This window comes from Eretmochelys imbricata, chromosome 1 (genome assembly GCF_965152235.1).
Source record: "Eretmochelys imbricata isolate rEreImb1 chromosome 1, rEreImb1.hap1, whole genome shotgun sequence".
NCBI lineage: Eukaryota > Metazoa > Chordata > Testudines > Cheloniidae > Eretmochelys > Eretmochelys imbricata.
This window is the reverse complement of record NC_135572.1, coordinates 244,589,165-244,608,820: the sequence shown is the minus strand read 5'-3', so window position 1 is coordinate 244,608,820 and position 19,656 is coordinate 244,589,165. Positions and strand designations below refer to the sequence as shown.

General features: G+C 40.8%; 1 protein-coding gene across 1 annotated transcript in view; it reads left to right on the top strand.

Annotated features, from left to right (window-relative positions):
- PIK3C2G (phosphatidylinositol-4-phosphate 3-kinase catalytic subunit type 2 gamma) overlaps nt 1-19,656 on the top strand; it is a 289,894-nt gene that overhangs the window by 162,670 nt on the left and 107,568 nt on the right. Inside the window, exons 20-24 of the mRNA XM_077831041.1 lie at nt 3,150-3,257; nt 5,541-5,633; nt 8,899-9,028; nt 10,433-10,569; nt 13,354-13,523. Of these exons, the coding sequence (XP_077687167.1) occupies nt 3,150-3,257; nt 5,541-5,633; nt 8,899-9,028; nt 10,433-10,569; nt 13,354-13,523 (638 nt within the window). The remainder of the gene's footprint in view (nt 1-3,149; nt 3,258-5,540; nt 5,634-8,898; nt 9,029-10,432; nt 10,570-13,353; nt 13,524-19,656) is intronic.

The window sequence follows — 19,656 nt, the reverse complement described above, 5'->3', positions numbered from 1 at the left end:
ACCCCTAAACTCTTCAGTAGCCTCATTAAAAACTGAGACAAGGTATTTGTTTAGGTTTTGGGCCATCCCTAGGTAATCTTTAATCCCCACTCTATCCTCCGTGCTTAGTGGTCCCACTTCTTCTTTCCTTCTTATTTATATGGTTACAGAACCTTTTACTATTGGTTTTAATTCCCTTTGTAAGATCCAACTCTGCTTGGCTTTTGCTAGTTCTCACTTTATCCCTACCCTTTCTGACCTCCAAGAGGTAGCTTTCCTTGCTGATCCTTCCCATCTTCCATTCCTTGTAGGCTTTCTGCTTTCTCTTAATCACCTATTTGAGATGCTTGCTCATCCAGCTTGGTCTGCAACCCTTCCCTAAGTATTGTTTCCCCTTGCTTGGGATGCAGGCTTCAGACATCTTCGGCAGCTTTTACTTAAAGTAATTTCAAGCCTCCTCCACATTCAGATCCAGGCCACTTCCCTAACTAATTGCCTTAATTTTTAAAGCTAACCCTTTTGAAATCAAGGACCCTACTTGCAGATCTATTTTTTGTTTATCCTTCCATTTAGTTTAAAATGTATTAGCTTATGATCACTCGAACCAAGTTTGTCCCCTATGACCAGTTCTTCTATGAGGTCCTCACTACTCACCAAAAACAAATCTAAAATGGAATCATCTCCTGTTGGTTCAGCAACTATTTGGGGAAGAAATCTGTCAGCTATCACATTCAGGAAAATCTGGGCCCTACTATTAGTAGTAGCACTTGTCCTCCAATCTATATGTGGAAAGTTAAAGTGTCATATAATCACACAATTCCCAGTAGTATTTATTTAATTAAAAACATTAGGGGTCTCTTTCCATATCCAAATCAGATCCTGGGAATCTGTAGCACACCCCAAGAGCTATCCCAGGAGAACCACTAGTAGCTTTCTTCCCCAAAGTGATTTTGGCCCAAACAGACACTGTCTTATCAATTCTATCACTTCCAAATTCTTTACAGTCTACCTCATCATTGATATACAAGGCTACCCTACCACCTTTGCCTTTTTCTGTCTTTCCTAAACAGCACATACCCTTCAATACCTGTACTCCTGTCATGACTACTATTCCACCACGTTTCTGTTAGCCCCATAATATCTGGTTTCAGTTCTTACACCAGTAGCTCTAGTTCCTCCATTTTCTTACCCAGGCTCCTTACATTGGTGTACAAACATCTTAATTGTTGCTGCTTTGCTTCACCCACGTTCCTTGCCCAATTGGGTACAGTCATTCTACTGCCAGTGTCACCTATTTGACTGGTTTCCGCACTGTCCTTCCTCTTAATGTCCATTCTCCATTACTGTTTCCTTTCTTACTTGATTTTCCTCCCTTTCAATGTTAGAATCAGGCATGGAGATTACATGAGCATTTCCCAACCATCTCCCCTGAACTCCTACTTTAAAGCTCCTTTAGTCAGTTGTGCCAGTCTCCATCCCAGAAGTCTATTTCCCTCCCTACTCAGGTGGATTCCATCCCATTAATGCCTCCCAGTGGTCAGACATCCCAAAGTCCTCCTTATAGCACCACTGCCTGAGTCATCTGTTGATCATCATAATCTTGTCCTGCCTTCATTCTCCTCCTCTAGGGACAGGCAGAATCCCACTGAAGATGACCTGAGCCTTCATTTCCTTAAGCATCTTCCCCAGCCTGGGGATTCTCCCTTGATATGTTCCAGCTAGAATCTAACAGTATCATTTGTTCCCACATGAAGGACTATCAGTGGATTCTTTCCTGCTCCCATTAGGATCCTCTTCAGCCTCAGGTCCACATCCTGTATCTAAGCTCCTGGAAGACAGCACACCCTTCTGTTCTCTGGATCAGCTCTGGTGACAGGCCTGTCTGTTTTTCTTAGCTGGGAGTCACCAGTCACGTAGGCCTGCCTTTTCCTTGTGATGGTGTGATTCTCCAGCATTTCTCCTGTTCTTTCTGGCTGAGAGTCCTTTTGTCTTTTATTTTCCCTTGCAATCTTCTGCGAGTCTTCCTGTATCCTCCTGGGACTCTGAACTCTGGGTATCTCCATTGGCTCTTCCCCTCTTCCTGTAGGACTAGCTGCTCTTCTTTCTTCCTTGTCCTCCCTCCTTCAGTTACAGCCTGCTCTGCCCCTTCTTCTTTTTCCAACTCAGCAAAACTGTTCCCTTTAACTAGCCGGTCTTTTCCTCAGCTTGATTCTCGTAGCCACATGCTTCCACTGGCCACTTTCCTCAGCCAGAAGTCTTCCCCACCGAGTTCTTCAGTCCAGCTTTCATTTTCCCTTCAGCCTCCATTTTCCTTTGTTCCATCATTTGCTCAAATCCCCTTTGAAACTCAACCATAGTTTTCACCTGCATCTCCAAGCCTTGGATCTTCTCATCCATCAGTACTATCAGGCAGCACTTCATACAAATGAAGCACTTTTCAGGTACCTTGCTCCAGGATCATGTACATTCTGTAGCTTCCACATCCCTGGTCATCTTCATTGTCTCTTCCAGTGCTTGGGTCACTGCCACTGCTGCCTCTGTGTCTGTCTTAGCCTTCCCACCTAAAATCCTTCCAAGGAAAAAGAAAACAAAAACAAAAACCCAAACCAACACCAAAACAAAACCAGAATGCCCCACTTAAACAAAATTCGAAGAAAAAGACACAATGATTTGGCAGAGCGAAAGAGAGTGTGTGCCATTGTAAGAAGAAAGCAGTAGATGTGTATGACACCTTTTTGGTACATCAGCTAGACCTCAGAGACCAATCAAGAGGCTGTAAAGCCAGAAAAACCCAAACCTTGTAATTGGCATACCCACACTTAGCAAGGGGAGGCAAGGCAACAGTCCTGAAGCAATAAACCACCCATTGTGAACTTGGTTAGAGAAAAATGTCATAAGAAAAAAATGCTATTCAGAACAACAGGTGCGTAGCTAAAAAGCCCCCAAGGAGGACACTGTAGACAACAAGGACACAGACGCAGACCATGATCACAATTCTTAGTCTCAGTTACTGCACACTGGTGCCATCCCATTAACTCTTATGAGGCTGCATTGATATTACTAAGACCAGAAATTTGATTCACTATCTTATTAAAATATAGCAAGAGAGTTGGCAATTAAAAAACTGCTGTGATGTTGTTTCAAGTTGTCATAATGATTGTCTCTCACAGGAGGTGCTAAAGATAGAAATCAACAAACTTAAGCAGTTCTTCCATGAGGTAAATGTTTGCCGGCTTCCCCTGAATCCTGCACTTGTTGTACGAGGCATAGATGCAGATGTAAGTCCATTTTACTCTATAGAGTATTTTATTTTTAGAGTAATGAGTACTAGTGAATGAACTGTTGTATGAACTAGGTCATGATCCTGCAAATCTTTACTTATGAGTATCCCCTGTAACGGTCGGCATTAGACAGGGGTCACATAGGCAGCCATTCATAGGACTGATATTTTTAGTGATGCCTTCAGCCCAGCTAGGGGGAGAGGTGGTATTTGCCGATTTAAGTGTCTCTCTCTCCCCTTACAACATCAGCGTGGCAACAGAGACTCCAAATTGTGACTAGCATGGTTCCAGCCCAGCTTTTCTCAAAGCAGCTTTTGAGGGGAATGGGGTATCTGCTTCTTTAAAAGTGCCCCCTGAAGCAACAGCTGGTTGCTGCCACACCAGTGCAGATTCTTGCTGGCAGCTTTTCCTCCCTGAACCTGACAGCTTTCGGAGATGAGGGGTGCTTAGCTGTAGCACTGGCCCTCCTCCCATTGAACCTTTGAGATTTTGCATGGTAAATGTTTGCAGACTCAGCCGCCTGTGCTTACCTGTGCAAGTTATCCTTATTAAAAACTACTGCTGAATGGAGGAAACTTGTGTATTGTTTCATATGTTTGACTTCATTGACCAGACTGCCAGGACTGTGTCATTCATGTTTTATCAACATTATGACATAGGAATGTTACACCAGAGGATTCAGTGTTGTTGGGGGAAGATATACCCAGCCACAAGGAAAATATAATATGTACAGGTCTGAAGGGCTTTTAAAGTTATAGCTCTATAATTACAGCACTTAGCGCTGTAATTTTGCTCTGTGGCCCATAACCCACAATGGACCTGATCTTGAGAGGAGCCGAGCCCTTCAACCTTCTTTGACCTGTGGCTCTCCCAGTAATGGCTCTTCAGACTTGATGAGAACTGAAGCTTCTTAGAACCCTGCTGGACTGGGCCAATTGTGGAAGACTTAAAATCTGAAGAATTTTGAAGCTTACTCTTTCTCACTGCTTTCAGATTTTCTGGGAATAATGACTATTGGGGAGGTCTCTAACTATCCAACTAAGCTATGGATACCACACCAGATTGGCTTGACTAACATTAAATCTTGATTGATGTATGTGTATGTATTCATTTTCTTATATCAGTTGTTCTTTGTCTGCAGCCACTAGACTGAAATGCATGTTATATTTCATGAACTCTAACATTTTTAGAATACTCCTAATAATCAAACCATAATTCATTTCAGCATTGTCTACTGATTAAACTAAGAGTCAAGCCTCCAGGATCCTTTTCCAGCTCGACCACTGGTGCATTATCGTACATTAACCGGTGGCAAAATCTTTCAGTCACTCTGAGTGAAATCCTTGCCCCACTGAAGAAAAACTCCTGTTGATTTCAGTGCAGTTAGGATTTCACCATTTGTGCCTCAAATTTATTCATCTGTTACATAGTATAATATATAGTTCTCAAACTTCACATGCGTGTACAGAGGCTTAAGTAATGTTTCTAATATACTTTGAGATCCCTGGATGAAAGGCAATATATGGCTGTCTATATTATAATTTTTCTTCAAATTTTCCACCCTTGCATACATCCAGTGCTGATTTTAATGGGAGCTGTGGGGTGCTTATTATTTCTGAAAAGCAGGCCATTGCTTTGTCTTTCTCAGTTTTTCTCTTTTTATAGTGGTGGTGATAATACTCACCTAACTCACAGGGGTTTTCAAAGCTTAGTTCATTAATGGTTTTAAAAGCCTTTTGAGGTCTTCAGGTGGAAGGCGCTATATGATGCCAACAGTTAAGGTTTAAGATAGGCTCCAAATAATGTAGATTATGAAGATTGGAATTTGCTGCACTCCTCACCCAGGCTTAGAGACCCATTAAAATTAATGGGTGATTTGCCTCCATAAGGATTGCAGGATCAGGTACCCACTGACAAAATAAGACCAAAAAAAAAATCTTTAGATCGCAGTGTTCACAAATGCATTGCAGCTTTTGATTGGGTCTGCCTTGCATCACTTTGGTCTTTCCAGTCCCAGCCAAAATGTAGCACTGAATGACCTGGGGAAAATAAAAAATAAGTTTGAACATGATGGTAGAGATGGGCAAAGTGTCAAAGGAAGCAGAGATTCTTCTTTTCTGAACCAGTTCAACAATCTCTAATATCAAGGACTATTATTTTTGTTACCTGTGCTGCTGATAAATATTTCAAGACATCACATCTTCTCAGGGAAATGTTCTACTGCTTTTAGCCTATAATACACTATATTTAATTTTATGTCTGTATTGTTTTTTTCTAAAGGCATGTTCATATTTCACGTCCAATGCTTTTCCATTGAAAATCTCCTTCATCAATACAGATACACTTAGTAGAAACATCAATGTTATTTTTAAGGTAGGTTATTCATACAACTAACCCCCAGTTCACTTTGTATACAAAATGTTAATTTAATACTTATTGAAAAAGAAACCTTCAGATCTTGTGCCTGAGGTGTTTGATTTGGCTGTGCTGCTCAGTTTTCATAATCCTATTTGATGCTAGATGTTTAAATACAATATATTAAGGAAATATATTAAAGCATCCAAAGTTTTGATTGGTAGAAAATCAAATGCATTCTAGGAAAACAATGTGTGCTTTTAACTCAGTGGAGCCCACCAGGCTAAACAATAAAGGATAACATAGTGTATTTACCTTCTTGAGGTCTAAGGACAAAGTCCAGAGAAATGACTGTTCAAGGAAAGGACTTTATTGTACAGTAGCCCTGTCTAGCAGATAAAATACTACCGTTCTAAAGGTTACATTCGGCACAAAACATATAGGACTCAATTCTGGCTCTCCAAGTCAGAGTCAATGTGATGGAGTAGAGGTGCCAAGTGATCAGCCCATTCCCATCATGTGGCATGGCCCCTTAAGATTTGGAAAGGTCTGACGTATATACAACAACTCAGGAGATAGTTAGAGAGAGGAACCAGTCCTGGGAATGAGTGGTGCTTGGGAGGAAATTCTGTCCCGGTGTCTTTAAAGGCCGGGGGCCAGGAGCCTTGCAAAGAGTCAAGAGAGAGGCTCCCTTCTCACCCAACCAACTGGGTTTTAGGAAAGGGACTGGCACAAAAGCTACCTCCTCCCTCATGTTATAGCAGGGCTACCACTAGCAGGAGAAGGCAGCCTGCTGAACACGCTGCACCTGATGACTATCTGGGGGGAAAGGGCCAGCTGAGGGAGAAGCTGGCTAAGGGTGGTAGTGGGGGAGCACAGGGAGCCTAGCCCTTTCCCCCTGCCCTTAGCCCCTGACCAAAGCTGGGTGGCATAACAGCACACCCCCTTCCCTGCTGGCATGATGAGGGGTGGCTGGGCCAAATTTGAATGGCCTTGCAACTCTGTGTGCCTGCTTGGGCCCTCTGCTGTCTCAGTCCTTCTGGCACCCATGGATGTCAGGCCCTCCCAGTCCCCAGGGAAAAACAGAGTAGGGCTGCGTGCAAGAGGGATATCTCAGAGCTGGGGGCAGATCAATGTGGGGGGAAGAGCACTGGGCTGGGTGTGGGGAGCACGAGCAGAGTTGTTGTGGAGCTGGATGTAAGAGGGAGAGCACGGATCTGGGTGCCAAGGCAGCATGAGACTGCTCAGGACTGAGTATTGGGAAGCGGCAGGGGAGAGTTCAGGGGTGGAGGCGAGGTGTGGGACTGGATTCAGGGCAGTGGAGGGAGAGCTCTGGATTCCCACCTTAGGAAAATTCTGGTTTCATCCCTGAGAGAGAGGGAGTACATGTTTTGAACCAATCTAGTCAAGGTAATTGATTGAAAGAACCTTGAATGGTTGCTAAGTGCAACGTACCTGTAGGACCATGAGCGGCCACAAGGGCCGTGCTGGAGAGCTCTGCCCCATGACAATCATGTTGTGGAATGATAGAGGAGGTACACCACCTCAATAATGGGATGGATTCATCGCTGGAGTAACTCCATTGTTGTATTTGGAATTAAGCCGAGGATGGTCATGTTTCCATACACAAAGAGAAAAAACATATGCCTTCAGTCTAAAATTACTTCTGTTTCAGATTAAGAGAAACAACAATGCATCCAAGGAAGTGAGCTGTAGCTCACAAAAGCTTATGCTCAAATAAATTGGTTAGTCTCTAAGGTGCCACAAATCCTCCTTTTCTTTTTGCGAATACAGACTAACACGGCTGCTACTCTGAAACAATAGGAAAGCCTCCTTGAGAAAGCATGATATGTGTGTGTGTGAGAGCTCTCTGTATAGACCACAGCAACCTGAAGAGCACAAAATGGTTGCTGCCTCCAAAGATTTAAGGGGTAGTTCTTAGAAGTTAGAAGGTGCCGTAGTTAGAAAACAGAAGCCTACAAATTTCATGCTACAGACCCCACCTGGGTGAAATTTGCATTTTATGCACATATGGCCCAGGAACAGGAATATCATTTCTGGCCACACTGGAGGAAGCACACTCATCTTCCTTTGTTACCTTTTGAAAAGGTGTGTACCTGGCATTACTTACATAACAAACCAGGGGCTTAAAGTGGAAGGAGAGGCAGATGCCTCGTCATCCCACCCAATGTTCACCTCTGGGGCAATGAACACTGACAGCGATGCCAATAGTGTTATGAAGTTCCCTGCACCTTCTCCCATCCAGCATACCTGTGTAGCAGCAGCCATAATTTGGCTCATAATATGCTTCGTTATTTGTAATTGATAATGCTTAAATAAAATCGTAACCGTTGTTTCGAACAGTGGTGAGCAACCACAGGAAGAATTCTCTTCAGGTCTGGCTGCCGAGCATAATTAATTGGAATCAAGATAGGCTGTAAACAAAAGGGAAATGGATTTTTTTAAAAAATAGGGGGAAATTGATGACCTCTCGTTAAATGCATGTAGAATAGGATGCTTCTGTAAAAGGAACATCATAAAGGAACAAATCATTGTAATGTAACTAAAAGCTAGCAATTTATGAAAGATTTTCCTGATGAAGGCTTGAAAATACCAGTGAAATCCAGATGCAATTTGGACATTGAGGGGGCGGGGATGAATAGCAGAGCTTTTGTTTTATGGGCTATTTACCCAGCTACGGTAGAAAATAATCCCTTCATTAATTACAAGACGCAAAGTAAGATTTCTCTAAGATTGTTGATCAACAGACTCCATGTGGGGAGCAGTCACCAACACAATGCTGTTTGAAACTGGATCTGAATCATGTCAGGGAAACCATTTGTACGTGTAATAAGGTTGCCCTGTAGTCCGCTACAAATACCGAGTTGTGATGTGTAGTGTCAGGCCAAATGCTTGTACTCTCATTCCTGAAAAGGGATCTGCTATTGGATGGATTTTGAAATGTCACTTAACAAAGATCCAAGCTCCCAATTGCGTTTGAAACACCAGTAATTTCCATGTGAGTAATAAACTGAAAGGTTGCAGCAAGAAAAAGGGCATAAGGTACCTTTAGTGTGGTTGCCAAAACACTTCTTGTCTGTATAAATCATCCCATTCTTTCTTCCTTCTGATACAGTATGAACACTTTGAGCAAAACTACAGGGGTTTACTGTAAAATGAAAGTAGCTGGGGTTTTTGGCCTGGAAAAAATCCAAAAGAGATAGAAAAGTGTCTCTCTTTGGGATTCAAGGAGAAACACAAATTTCACATGCCCTTTTCACAGGTTGGAGATGATCTACGTCAGGATATGCTGGTTCTGCAGATTATTCGCGTGATGGACAGAATTTGGCTTCAGGAGGGACTCGATATGCAAATGATCATTTATAAGTGTTTATCTACAGGAAAAGGCCAAGGTCAGTACAGATTAGAAAGGATGCATATCTCATGTAAACCAGTAATACACAGCACTCCTCCCTTTAGTATTTCTCTTTGCAGGTGTCTTTTTCTTTTTCTCCTTTGAGGGAAAAGAGTGCTCAGAACCTCCCTCAGTTGGGTCCTAAACATCTTTGTAGATTTAGGGAGTAACTTCTTCTTTTTTTCCCTTCAGAAGAAATACAACCCAAGTTAGTGAGGTTTTGTAGCAACCCAGGCCTGAATATAAAGCCTCGGCATCCACAACTGGTCTTAGACTCTCAAAAAAACCTCCCACTTAGGCACCAAATAAGAACTTTTGAAAACCTGATCAGAAGTGTTGCAGTGGGAATTACTGGGTGCTGAGCTCCTTTGCAAATCTGGCCCTTTTTTAAGTGCCAGCTATAGACTAATAAAGTTCCAGAAACCCCCCAGTGTTGTTTGAAATACCACCCTTGCTGTTCACGCTGCCTAAGGCAAGCTTGACTCTCATGAAAGCTTTATTTATAACTTTCTTTTATGGTTGTTGTAACAAAGCCATAGCAAGGATGCCAATTACTTGCTAAAGAAATTTACTGATGGCAATAGACTTTTTTTTTTACTGACTCTCTAAACCGTTTTTTACTGAAAATAATTCTAGCACAATAAAGAGCTGAAGTATCCAGATTACCTACAGTACAGAAATGAAAAATACAGCAATTGCGGCTTTTTGAGCCACACTGCAGAGAAAGCTTGGGGAATGGGAGGCCTGCAGGAGCCATGGCGGAGTCAGGGATGTGGCAGGTGGTTGATGGGAACTGAAAAGGGGTCCTCTTCATCCTTTCTTTCCATGAACAAGGCAGAACCAGAAGGATTCCCCTTCAAAAAATAACCATAACATATTATATCTGGAGAATGAAGATGCTATAATTATGGTCCCTCCATTACACTAACTCTCAATTTGATATTTTTTAAAGGCTACAGGGAGGGCATGAGAATAAACCCTGGATGTCTGTCTATCTTAGGTACTTCTGTGACCAGAGTATCTGAGCACCTCACAATCTTTTTCCACACAACATTTTGAATCTTGCTAAATTCTTGGACTCCATGATGTCATGTGGCAGTGAACTCCACAGTCTAGTTGTGCATTGTGTGGAAAAGCATTTCCATTGATCCGTTTTTAATTTGTTACCTTTAATTTCATTGAATAGCCCTTTGTTCTTTTTTTATGAGGCAGGGAGAAGAGAAACTCCCAATCTTCCTTTTTCTATATCATCCAATACCGTGTACACTTTTAAGGTTAATTGAAATGTGTGTATAATTCTCTCCAGGGGGTGATATGATACAGTGTGATGCAGATTAATAAATACTCTGCCCCCCCTTTTAAAATTGTGAGTTTTTCATGTGGACTCCTTCTCTCTGATTAGGACTTGTGCAGATGGTGTCAGATGCTACAACTCTAGCCAAGATCCACAGGGAGTCTGGATTGATAGGACCATTGAAGGAAAACACAATTAAAAAATGGTTCAGTCATCATCATCCTTTGGAATCAAGTTACCAAGAGGTATATTAAAATGGAACATTGCATAAATTGTTTATTTTACAAATGAAAAAGCAAATGGTGATATGCACAATCTCCTGGAGTCAGGGAAAACAGATCACACATACCATCAAATCTTCTTAAAAGGCACATCCATTTCTTTGGCCAGATTGCTAGGGACCAGATTCAGTGCAGTGTTTTTTCAATAACAATAAGAAAAGTCAAGAAAATACCACACTTGGAGATTCAATGGTGAGGTAAGAAGTTGAAGATAAAATTAAGTAAATAGATACTGAACCTAGAGGGTTTTTTTTATCCAGATAGTGAGATGTGGTGTTTTATATATAATCACACACAGAGTATCTTTTCTGTGCTTGAAAATGTCACACTTTTAGAAAACTGTATTTCATTGAATTCCTCTAGTAATATGATACATCAGGTCATGTTTGTCCTTCTACATTATGGGATCCTGTGTAAATCCTTCTACATTATGGGATCCTGGCTTTATCCAAACTGGTGTTATGCATCAGGTTATATATCATCTAGGAAATTGGGGAAACTGCAGAAGCAGAGGTTTCCCTCTTAAAAGAAAGAAGCCATGAAGTCACTTTTGCACATTCTTCTTAGACGGGGCATGTCCTGAGGTTCACAAAAAGACTTCGAAATGTTTTGCATCCTGGGGAATTTTTGAACCTGCATCCCCGTACCTGCAGTAGATTAGTAGCCAAATTTTTTGCCCAATTTAAGGAGAGATCCAGGTGCTGAGCTCCTCTGAAAATGAGACATCTAATTTGATGCCTAATTGTAGGCATCAACTTAAACATTTTTTTGCCGGAATGTGGTGGTGGGTGGGTGGTTGTGTATTTATTTTTCAAATTTTCAACCTAAACTTTTAGAAGCAGCTTTAATGTAATAATTATTATACATTTACAGTAAAGGTGCTGCTGACATTTTGATTGACAATTGAGACAGCTATCCGTTATCAGTCAAAAATCCAGTTTTGTTGGCTTTTTTTAGTAAGTCAAATAACATGGAATGTTCTTAAAAAAAAAATTTGCTACGCATTACGTTCATTTTTTTTGAAACAAGTGAAATAGTAATTTCTGATTGTGCAGGATGTCTGTATAATTGTTTGTATCCTGCTCTCACCATTTCTCTTCTCTTGCTATTAACACTTTGCACTTGGATACTGAACTCACATAGGTGAGTAAGCTTTATTATCCTCATCTTACAGTTGGGCAAACAAAGCACAGAAAAGTGACATGATGTCTCCAAAGTCACCTAGCGACTAAGTGGTATGGTCAGGTATACACCCCAGGTATACTGAGTTCTTGTGCTGTGGTCTAATCACTCCACAGTGCTACCATCAAAATCAGTCACTAGATTTAGCTCCATAATACTACAGTAATATCATCAGGACTCAAACAATTATTTATATTGGATAGTATAGTATAAAGATGGTACAGTACTGTATGCACTGAGGTTTCGACCAAGAACTTAATAATTGTGAATTCGGTTTTATAGAGTCTGCATATAAATGGCTCACATTATTATTGAGACAAATAGCTTAATAAGATTCCCAGGCAGTTCTGACCCTCATAAATAAGAATGCTATCTGTGGTTGTTACACTGCAGTAGCTAAGATAAAACCTGCGTGGGCTATAGTTCCTCATGATTTATATAAATCTGATCACCATCTAGAGCTAGGAACAATTCTCTTCTCACTCTCCTCTTATCTGTGATATGGCATTGGGCAGGTGGGATGGGTTGGACAGGTTCATTTGAGGGAGATTTTTTATCTTCTTCTGAAGCATAGAAGGACTGGTACAATGCCCACTGAAGTCAGTGGAAAGCTTTGGATCAGTACATAAGGCTATGTATACACTACACGCCAATTTCGGTGGTGTATACAGTACATGGAGCTACACATGACAGTGTGGCCTTTCCCTGCTGCCTCCCCCTTGCCAGAGTCTTTCCCTGTGGCGGGGAAGGGCTTTAGCCAGCAGGGAGATGCCGGAGCCTTTCCTTGTTGCCACTCTTCCCTTTTACCACCACCACCCCACACACACACTGAGCTTTTCCCCATTGCTGGTGCCTTTCCCAGCTGCTAGAGTCTTTTCCTGCGGTGGGGAAAGTCTCCAACAGCTGGGAAGCAACAGGCCTCTACATGGTTTGGGCTAGTAGAGAGCCATGTATAGTATGTACTCGGGTACCCTTCAGATGTGTCTTCACTCTAGTTGTCTAAACTGTGCCTCACAGTCTACACTGAGACTTAACCCATGCTGGGTGCTACCTGAGTACATACTCTACATGCTGCCAAAAGAAGCATGCAGTATAGACAGAGCGGTGTGAGTATCTGGTGGTTAGAGCAGGGGTTTAGGAATCAGGACTCCTTGTCATATATTCCTAGGTCTGCCACTGAATCTCTGATACTTTCGGTAGTTCACTTAACCTTACTATATATGAGTTTACCTCTCTATAAAATGGAGGTTGGATGCCTTGCCCAGGCTTCATTAATTAGTGTTTGTAAAGTTCATTGAGTTCTTGGGTGAAAGGTTCCACCTAAATGCAAAAGAACTATCCAAAATAAGTCAATGCTGGAGATAGAACTGACTAGATGAACCATTGGTCTGTTGTACTATGGCAGTTCCCATGTTGTTAATTTAGGTCCCAAACCTGCAAACATTTAGGCCTGTATTTAGCTTTAAGCATGTGCACAAGAGCTTGTAGGACTTGGTATTTATGTTAGTATAACAAAAAATACATTACTGTATATTTCTTCTTTGTGTTTTTGTTTTGATTAATTAGGCATTAAAGAATTTCTTTCATTCCTGTGCTGGTTGGTGCGTTGTTACCTTCATTCTGGGAGTCTGTGACCGACACAATGACAACATCATGCTGACAAACACTGGCCACATGTTCCATATAGATTTTGGAAAGATTTTAGGTCATGCACAAAAATTTGGAAGCATAAAAAGGTTGGTACCTACAATAAGATTAAAGTTTAAACAGTGTTTTGATAAAATTTCAGTATTCTAAAACATACATGAAAATTGTAAATGAGTCCTTGCTTTTTCTCCCATAATCTCTAGAGGTGGTATACATACCGTGTTATAGCATTCTTAAAATCTTATCAGGAGAGGGCTGAAAGAATTAATAATAGGATATGGAGATTTTCTCTTTTAGGTCAGTAGTCTGAGTCTGATCCAGTTCAGCAGTGGCCAGAAGTAGTTACCATCTGATGGCTGGCCTATGAGAAAAGAGTTCCTGGTCTCATTTCTTTTTCTAGTGGGCAGGTGGTCTATAGCACAAAATCAATCCCATAGCTGGATGTCATTGACATCCTTCTTGTCACTTTTAGCATAGAGACCAAACAGTGACTGGGCATGCAGGATCAACTAGACTCCCATCCATAGGGTGAAATCCTGGCCCCGGGGATGTCAATGGGGCCCATGATTTACACCCAAGTATTGATCCCAACTAGTCAGAGTTGAGTTATTGTGTGGAAGCTCTCACATCCAGGCTGTACATATTCTGTGGATAAGTAAGTACTTGCCATACCTATTCTAGTTCCCTTCTTGACTATGAAATTATGAAGGAATGAATTAGGATGAAATTATGATAACTAGAAGTGCATAGACATTTCAGTACACCCCAAACCTGACACAAACTGTTTAGCAGTATATATGATGGATAAAAATATCTCCCTGGCATTGACAATCTGATTGATGTGTGGAGTCCTTCCTTCACTTGTCCTCAAAATCACCTGACCCATCCCAGAATGAATCCACTTGAGTTAATCATTCCTTTTTTTTTCCTTGTCTTCCAGCATATTAGACAGAAATAAGTGTGGGCGTACTGATATGAAGGAAGCTGATGGGGCTAATTAGTTCTGAACCACCCAGACAAAAGATTTATTTGCAGTGTTCAAAATCATTGTCAGTCATTCAAGGGGCTCCCTTAATTTTACCAGTTTGCTGTGGAAAGAATAACACACAGTAGAGTCACAAAGAGACATACATATACACCCTGAGTCAAGTGCTGCATCCGTTTCTCAGCCAAAGCTGCCACTAGAGTCTATCTGGAGCTTACTTGAATGGTACTTTTGCCTGAGGGCAAAATGATTCAGGAGGGAAAGATTTGGCCCCTGGAGTGCAGCATTAGGCTCAACACCCAAAGTTTAGACAGGAATGCTATAGCTATTATTTTTATTATATAATGTAGTGATATTATACAGCTTTGTTAAATCTAGAAGTACCATTTAAAATAAGTCATTTATTTAAATAGCAACTATTGTGTTCCTTTTCATCCATGCAAATATTTTGCTCTATTTTCAATAGATTCTAAAGCTGTACAACTTGTAACTCATTCATGCGTCCTTAGTAGGAATAGGACTTATATTTTCTATAGGCTGTAGCCACTAGGGAGCGATATGCTTATTCCTTGCCCTCTCGCACACTGAGTAGGTCTGAGAAAGATGGCTGTAATACACATGAGCATTGTGTGTTCTTCATCAAATGTACTGTCTGACAGATAATAGTGACACAAGGGTATCAGACTTTCATCACCCACAAAGTGAATACTTCATGCTATTTGCATCTATCCATCTATCCATTCCTTTTCCACACCCAGACCTGAAGCAGTTGACTTGTTAGCCCCATGTTTGAGTAACCTTTTAGTAAATTTTTAGCTCAGTACTCCAAAAGTTATCTGCCTTTTGACCATGCCCCAAATCAGTAATTCACCTAAGTTGAATCCCTAAAGTGATGCCCACAAAAACAACAGCAAACTTTTTTAAAATCCTCAGTACTATATTTGTGCTGACTCTCTTCTTATGCTTTGTTGTTTAATACAATTTATATGCATTGTAGTGAGGTAGCTTAGGCAACTTTAAAGATCAGCAGCATCTGATCTTACAAATCCTTACATTACACTGTGGTCATATTTTTCTTCATTGCACTTATAGCAAAGGCTTGCAGGAAAAGGAGTCCCCACTCTATAGTGATTACCATACTCTGGTCTTTCTTTTCTTAGAAAAATAACTTGATTGGTTACCACAGATATAAATGCCCATTGTGTATTCTCAATAAATGTGTGTGGCGGAGGGTGGGGGTGAGATTAGCAAACTCTTGTCCTTCAGAGCATCATAAGCAGTTGCCTTCCACAGTCTTCTGCAAGTAAGAGTACTCTTTTTACTGTAAATAAACTGAAAGATTTATAGTAGCCTGAAAAATTATGTAACATGCTATGCAGGGCAAAGTCTCCTTCCATTCAGTCCACTCTCGACTCTGAAAATAATCCTTTGAAAATAATATGATTCAGACAGACATGAGAATTTTCAGGAAAACATTTCTGTTGAAAATATAGCAAACAGAATTTGGCAATGGAAAGGGATCAATAACTGCCCGAGTCCAGTATCCTCCTAATTAAATGTTCTGTCCCGAGTCTCTCCATTTACAGCCCAACCCTGCACCCATCAAAATCAGTAGAAAAAGTCCCATTGCCTTCAGTGGGATTTAGAGAACATTCCTGCCTTAAAGAGTTTATCGTCTGTCTATCTGATCTTTAAAGTGCCATGCACACCGATTATGCAGCAGAAGTATTAAATAATAGACACTGCTAGTGGCAAAGATATTAGCAACTAGTGCTTCAGAAGGGTCGGAGGGGAGACTAATACTGTATCTAGCCAACAGTATAATGCTGTGCTCCAAAGGAACATTACTTTTTGAGTCCCATAGGAGATTTACAGGCCAAAACATGAGATTTCATTATCTTTTTTTTTATCTTACAAAGCTACACATTTTGTTAGTGGTAATACAATTACACACCTTTCTTTAATCTAGCCACAAGACAGTGAATTCCACAGAATTCAAACAGTGTGAAGAAGTAATTACCCTTTATTTGTTCAAAAATTCCTGTAGTTTAACAGTATTGACTATCCTGTGTTCTCATTTTGAGGGAGGTCTGTACTCCCTGCCCCTGTTGAGGTTACTAGGGGTGTTCTCTAAGAATAAGTCTACACTGCAGTGTGTACCCACATACTGGCTTGTGCACATGTGATTTCATGTTAGCCACGCCTGCCTCCAAGAGTCCATACTACAGACCCACACATGTCCCAGTATACCCACATCTATTCTGACACAGTAGCTGCATGTGTTTAGCGCTAGAATTAATGAGGGTACATATATCCCAGGGCTCTTAGTCCTGCACCAACAGGAACCATTCTAGCAATTGGTGTTTAGTGTATTGTGGGAGGACTTGTTTGTCCTTCCTGGATCCCTGTGCAGATGTGGTTTTAGCTGAGGCACACAGGACAGTGTAAGAGGAAGGGGTTGATTTTTTTTTATTTGTCCGGTTCTAACCAATTGCTCTTGAACTCTTCTGCTTTGGAGGATTAGGTAATAAAGGGTTTATTTAAATCCTGTGCTAGCTGATACAGTCCTAGATTTAGCAGTCTTACACTTCTCCAGCCATTTTCAGCACCTTTCTTTGTACTTTTACAATCACTGCTATTGATTAGGTGGCCATCTCAAATGAGATGAGGTAATCCAGGTTATACTATATTTTTGTCATGGCATAGTAATGTATGTGTAATTTTCCATCCTTTTTCAATGCACACAGTTGTCCTGTTTAATTGCTGCCAGGCACTGCCTATGTGCCTTCACCGATCTCCTCAAAGACCCCTATGTCTTTCCCATATATTAAATTTTGCTCTTCCTGTTGTGTGTTGTTTTTTGTTTTTTGACAATGTTTATTACTAGAGCTGGCTGAACATAAGAATGGCCATATTGGGTCAGACCAAAGGTCCATCTAGCCCAGTATCCTGTCTTCTAACAGTGGCCAAAGTCAGGTGCTTCAGAGGGAATGAACAGAACCGGTAATCATCAAGTGTCGCCCCTTCCCAGCTTCTGGCAAACAGAGGCTAGGGACATCATCCCTGCCCATCCTGGCTAATAGCCATTGATGGATCTATCCTCCATGTACTTATCTAGTTCTTTTTTTGAACCCTGTTATAGTCTTGGCCTTCACAACATCCTCTGGCAAAGAGTTCCACAGATTGATTCTGTGTTGTGTGAAGAATCCCTTTTAGAATGTTCCCATTGAGAAATTCTAATTTTCCATCAAAAATATGGGAAAGTGGGTTTTTCCCCACCCTTTTTACTGTTTTTCTGCTTTTTCCAGTTTGAGAAGAATAAGAAAGTGGGGGGAAATGCCACTTTTCATTTATAAGAATAACACTTTGGTTTTAGTGTTAACGCTTCAAAATGAAAGAGTTTCTGTAACATTAAAAGTGTTGCTTTAAAACAGAAAGAACCCTTTCAATGCTTTCTGACTGCTTTTGAATTAGCAAAGGTTGGAGAACAGTCAGAAAATAGGGGGAAACACAATTTCAAATGAAAAAAATGAAAATTCTAAAAGTTCAGTTATTTCTTGAATATTTTTATTTGGGAAATGTTTCAATAGAGGGGATCTAAAACTTTCATTTTGAAAAAATTTTAGACTGAAAAAAATTGTCAAATATTCAAAATGGTCTGTGAAACATTTTGTTTTAAATGCAAACCTATTCACTGATAGAAAACCTTTCTTTGGAAATTTTTTGGCCAGCTCTGTTTATTACCTTACCTTTATCTAAGTTAAATTCTATCCTATATGATACTGCCAGTCCCCCACTTTATGTAGATCTGGAGTTACAGTTCTTAGTTTTCATTAACCTGAAGAGTTTCAAGTCATCAGTCAGCTTCTGCCACTTGCTATACCTGTCCTCCTCCAAAAAACAAAGGCCAAAAACTTGCAAAGACTTCATATTCTTAAATTTAAGTGCTTGAGTGGTTTCACTGAAGTTAATGAGGCTACTCAGGTGCTTAAAGTTAAGCATAAGATATGTCTTCGCAGAAGTGGAGTCTACATTTTCAAAAATGATTTTGGGCAGTTTCAGCTTTTTGGATAGGCCAACTTGAGACACCTTAAAGGGGCCCAAATTTCAGAGGATGGGTGCTCAGCACTTCTGAAAATCAGCCCTTTTTAGGTGTTTCAAGTTAGGCATTCAAAAGCACTAGTCACTTTTGGAAATTTAGGCCTCGTATACTGAGAAATATGAGTCCCAATACTGGCTTTAGGACACACTTATCTTTCTCCACTTTGAAGACTAGTTATTTATTGTTACTGTGTTGTCTATGCATCACCCAGTTATTAATCCTGCATAATACTTTACCCTTGGTTATTTATTTTCTTTCATAGTCTCTTATGGAGGGAACTCATCAAATGCTTTTTGAAATCAGAGGAAATTTATGTCCACTAGTCCCTATGTATCTATGATTTAATTTATTATTCCTGTGAAGTACCCTAACAGTTTAGAGAGGCACATATTTTCCTTTACAGAAGCTGTGCTGGTTTGTCCCTATCTCTTTTTATTATCCAAGTGTAATGTTCTGCTTTCTCCTTAATTACACGCTCAATTGAGTTCCCTGGAACTGAGGTGAAGCTCACTGGTCTGTAATTCCCAGTATCCCGTGTGGGTCTGATTTGAAGCTGAAGCACTGCATTAACTACTTTCCAGTCTTCAGGAACAGTTTGCTGTTTTGAGGAGGTTATTGTATAATCTCATTAGTAATTATCTGGGCTAGAGTGTGTTGTTATTTATCGCCTTTGGAACCACCAGTGGAATTCCTTCCAGTTCTGGTCCAGCGGAATTCCTTCCAGTCTGGTGGTGTACTGCATGTGAGTTTGAGTGGCTCCATATCTTCCTCTTTGGAGACTTCTCTCTTTTTTTTTTAAGACCACCCTGTGAATTCTTATCTAAATGCCTTTGGAACCAGGAAGTTCCACGTCACAATCAACAGTAAATAAGTGATGGAAAAAATATTGACCCATCTTCTGTGCTATATCATCATTGCTTTTAATTGCAACCCGCCCTTCCACCACTTTATCCCATGTACTACTTGGGTATCTGTGATGGGGTGTGCTCCCCACACTGGCCCTACAAGAGCTGAATTATGCTGTTAAGGAGGGAGGAGGGTAGGCTGGAGACAGCTAATTAGAGAGAAGCTCACCTATGCTGGATTAGTGGGGCTTCTCCAAAAGACAGGAAATTGAAAGCAGAAGGGGATGCAG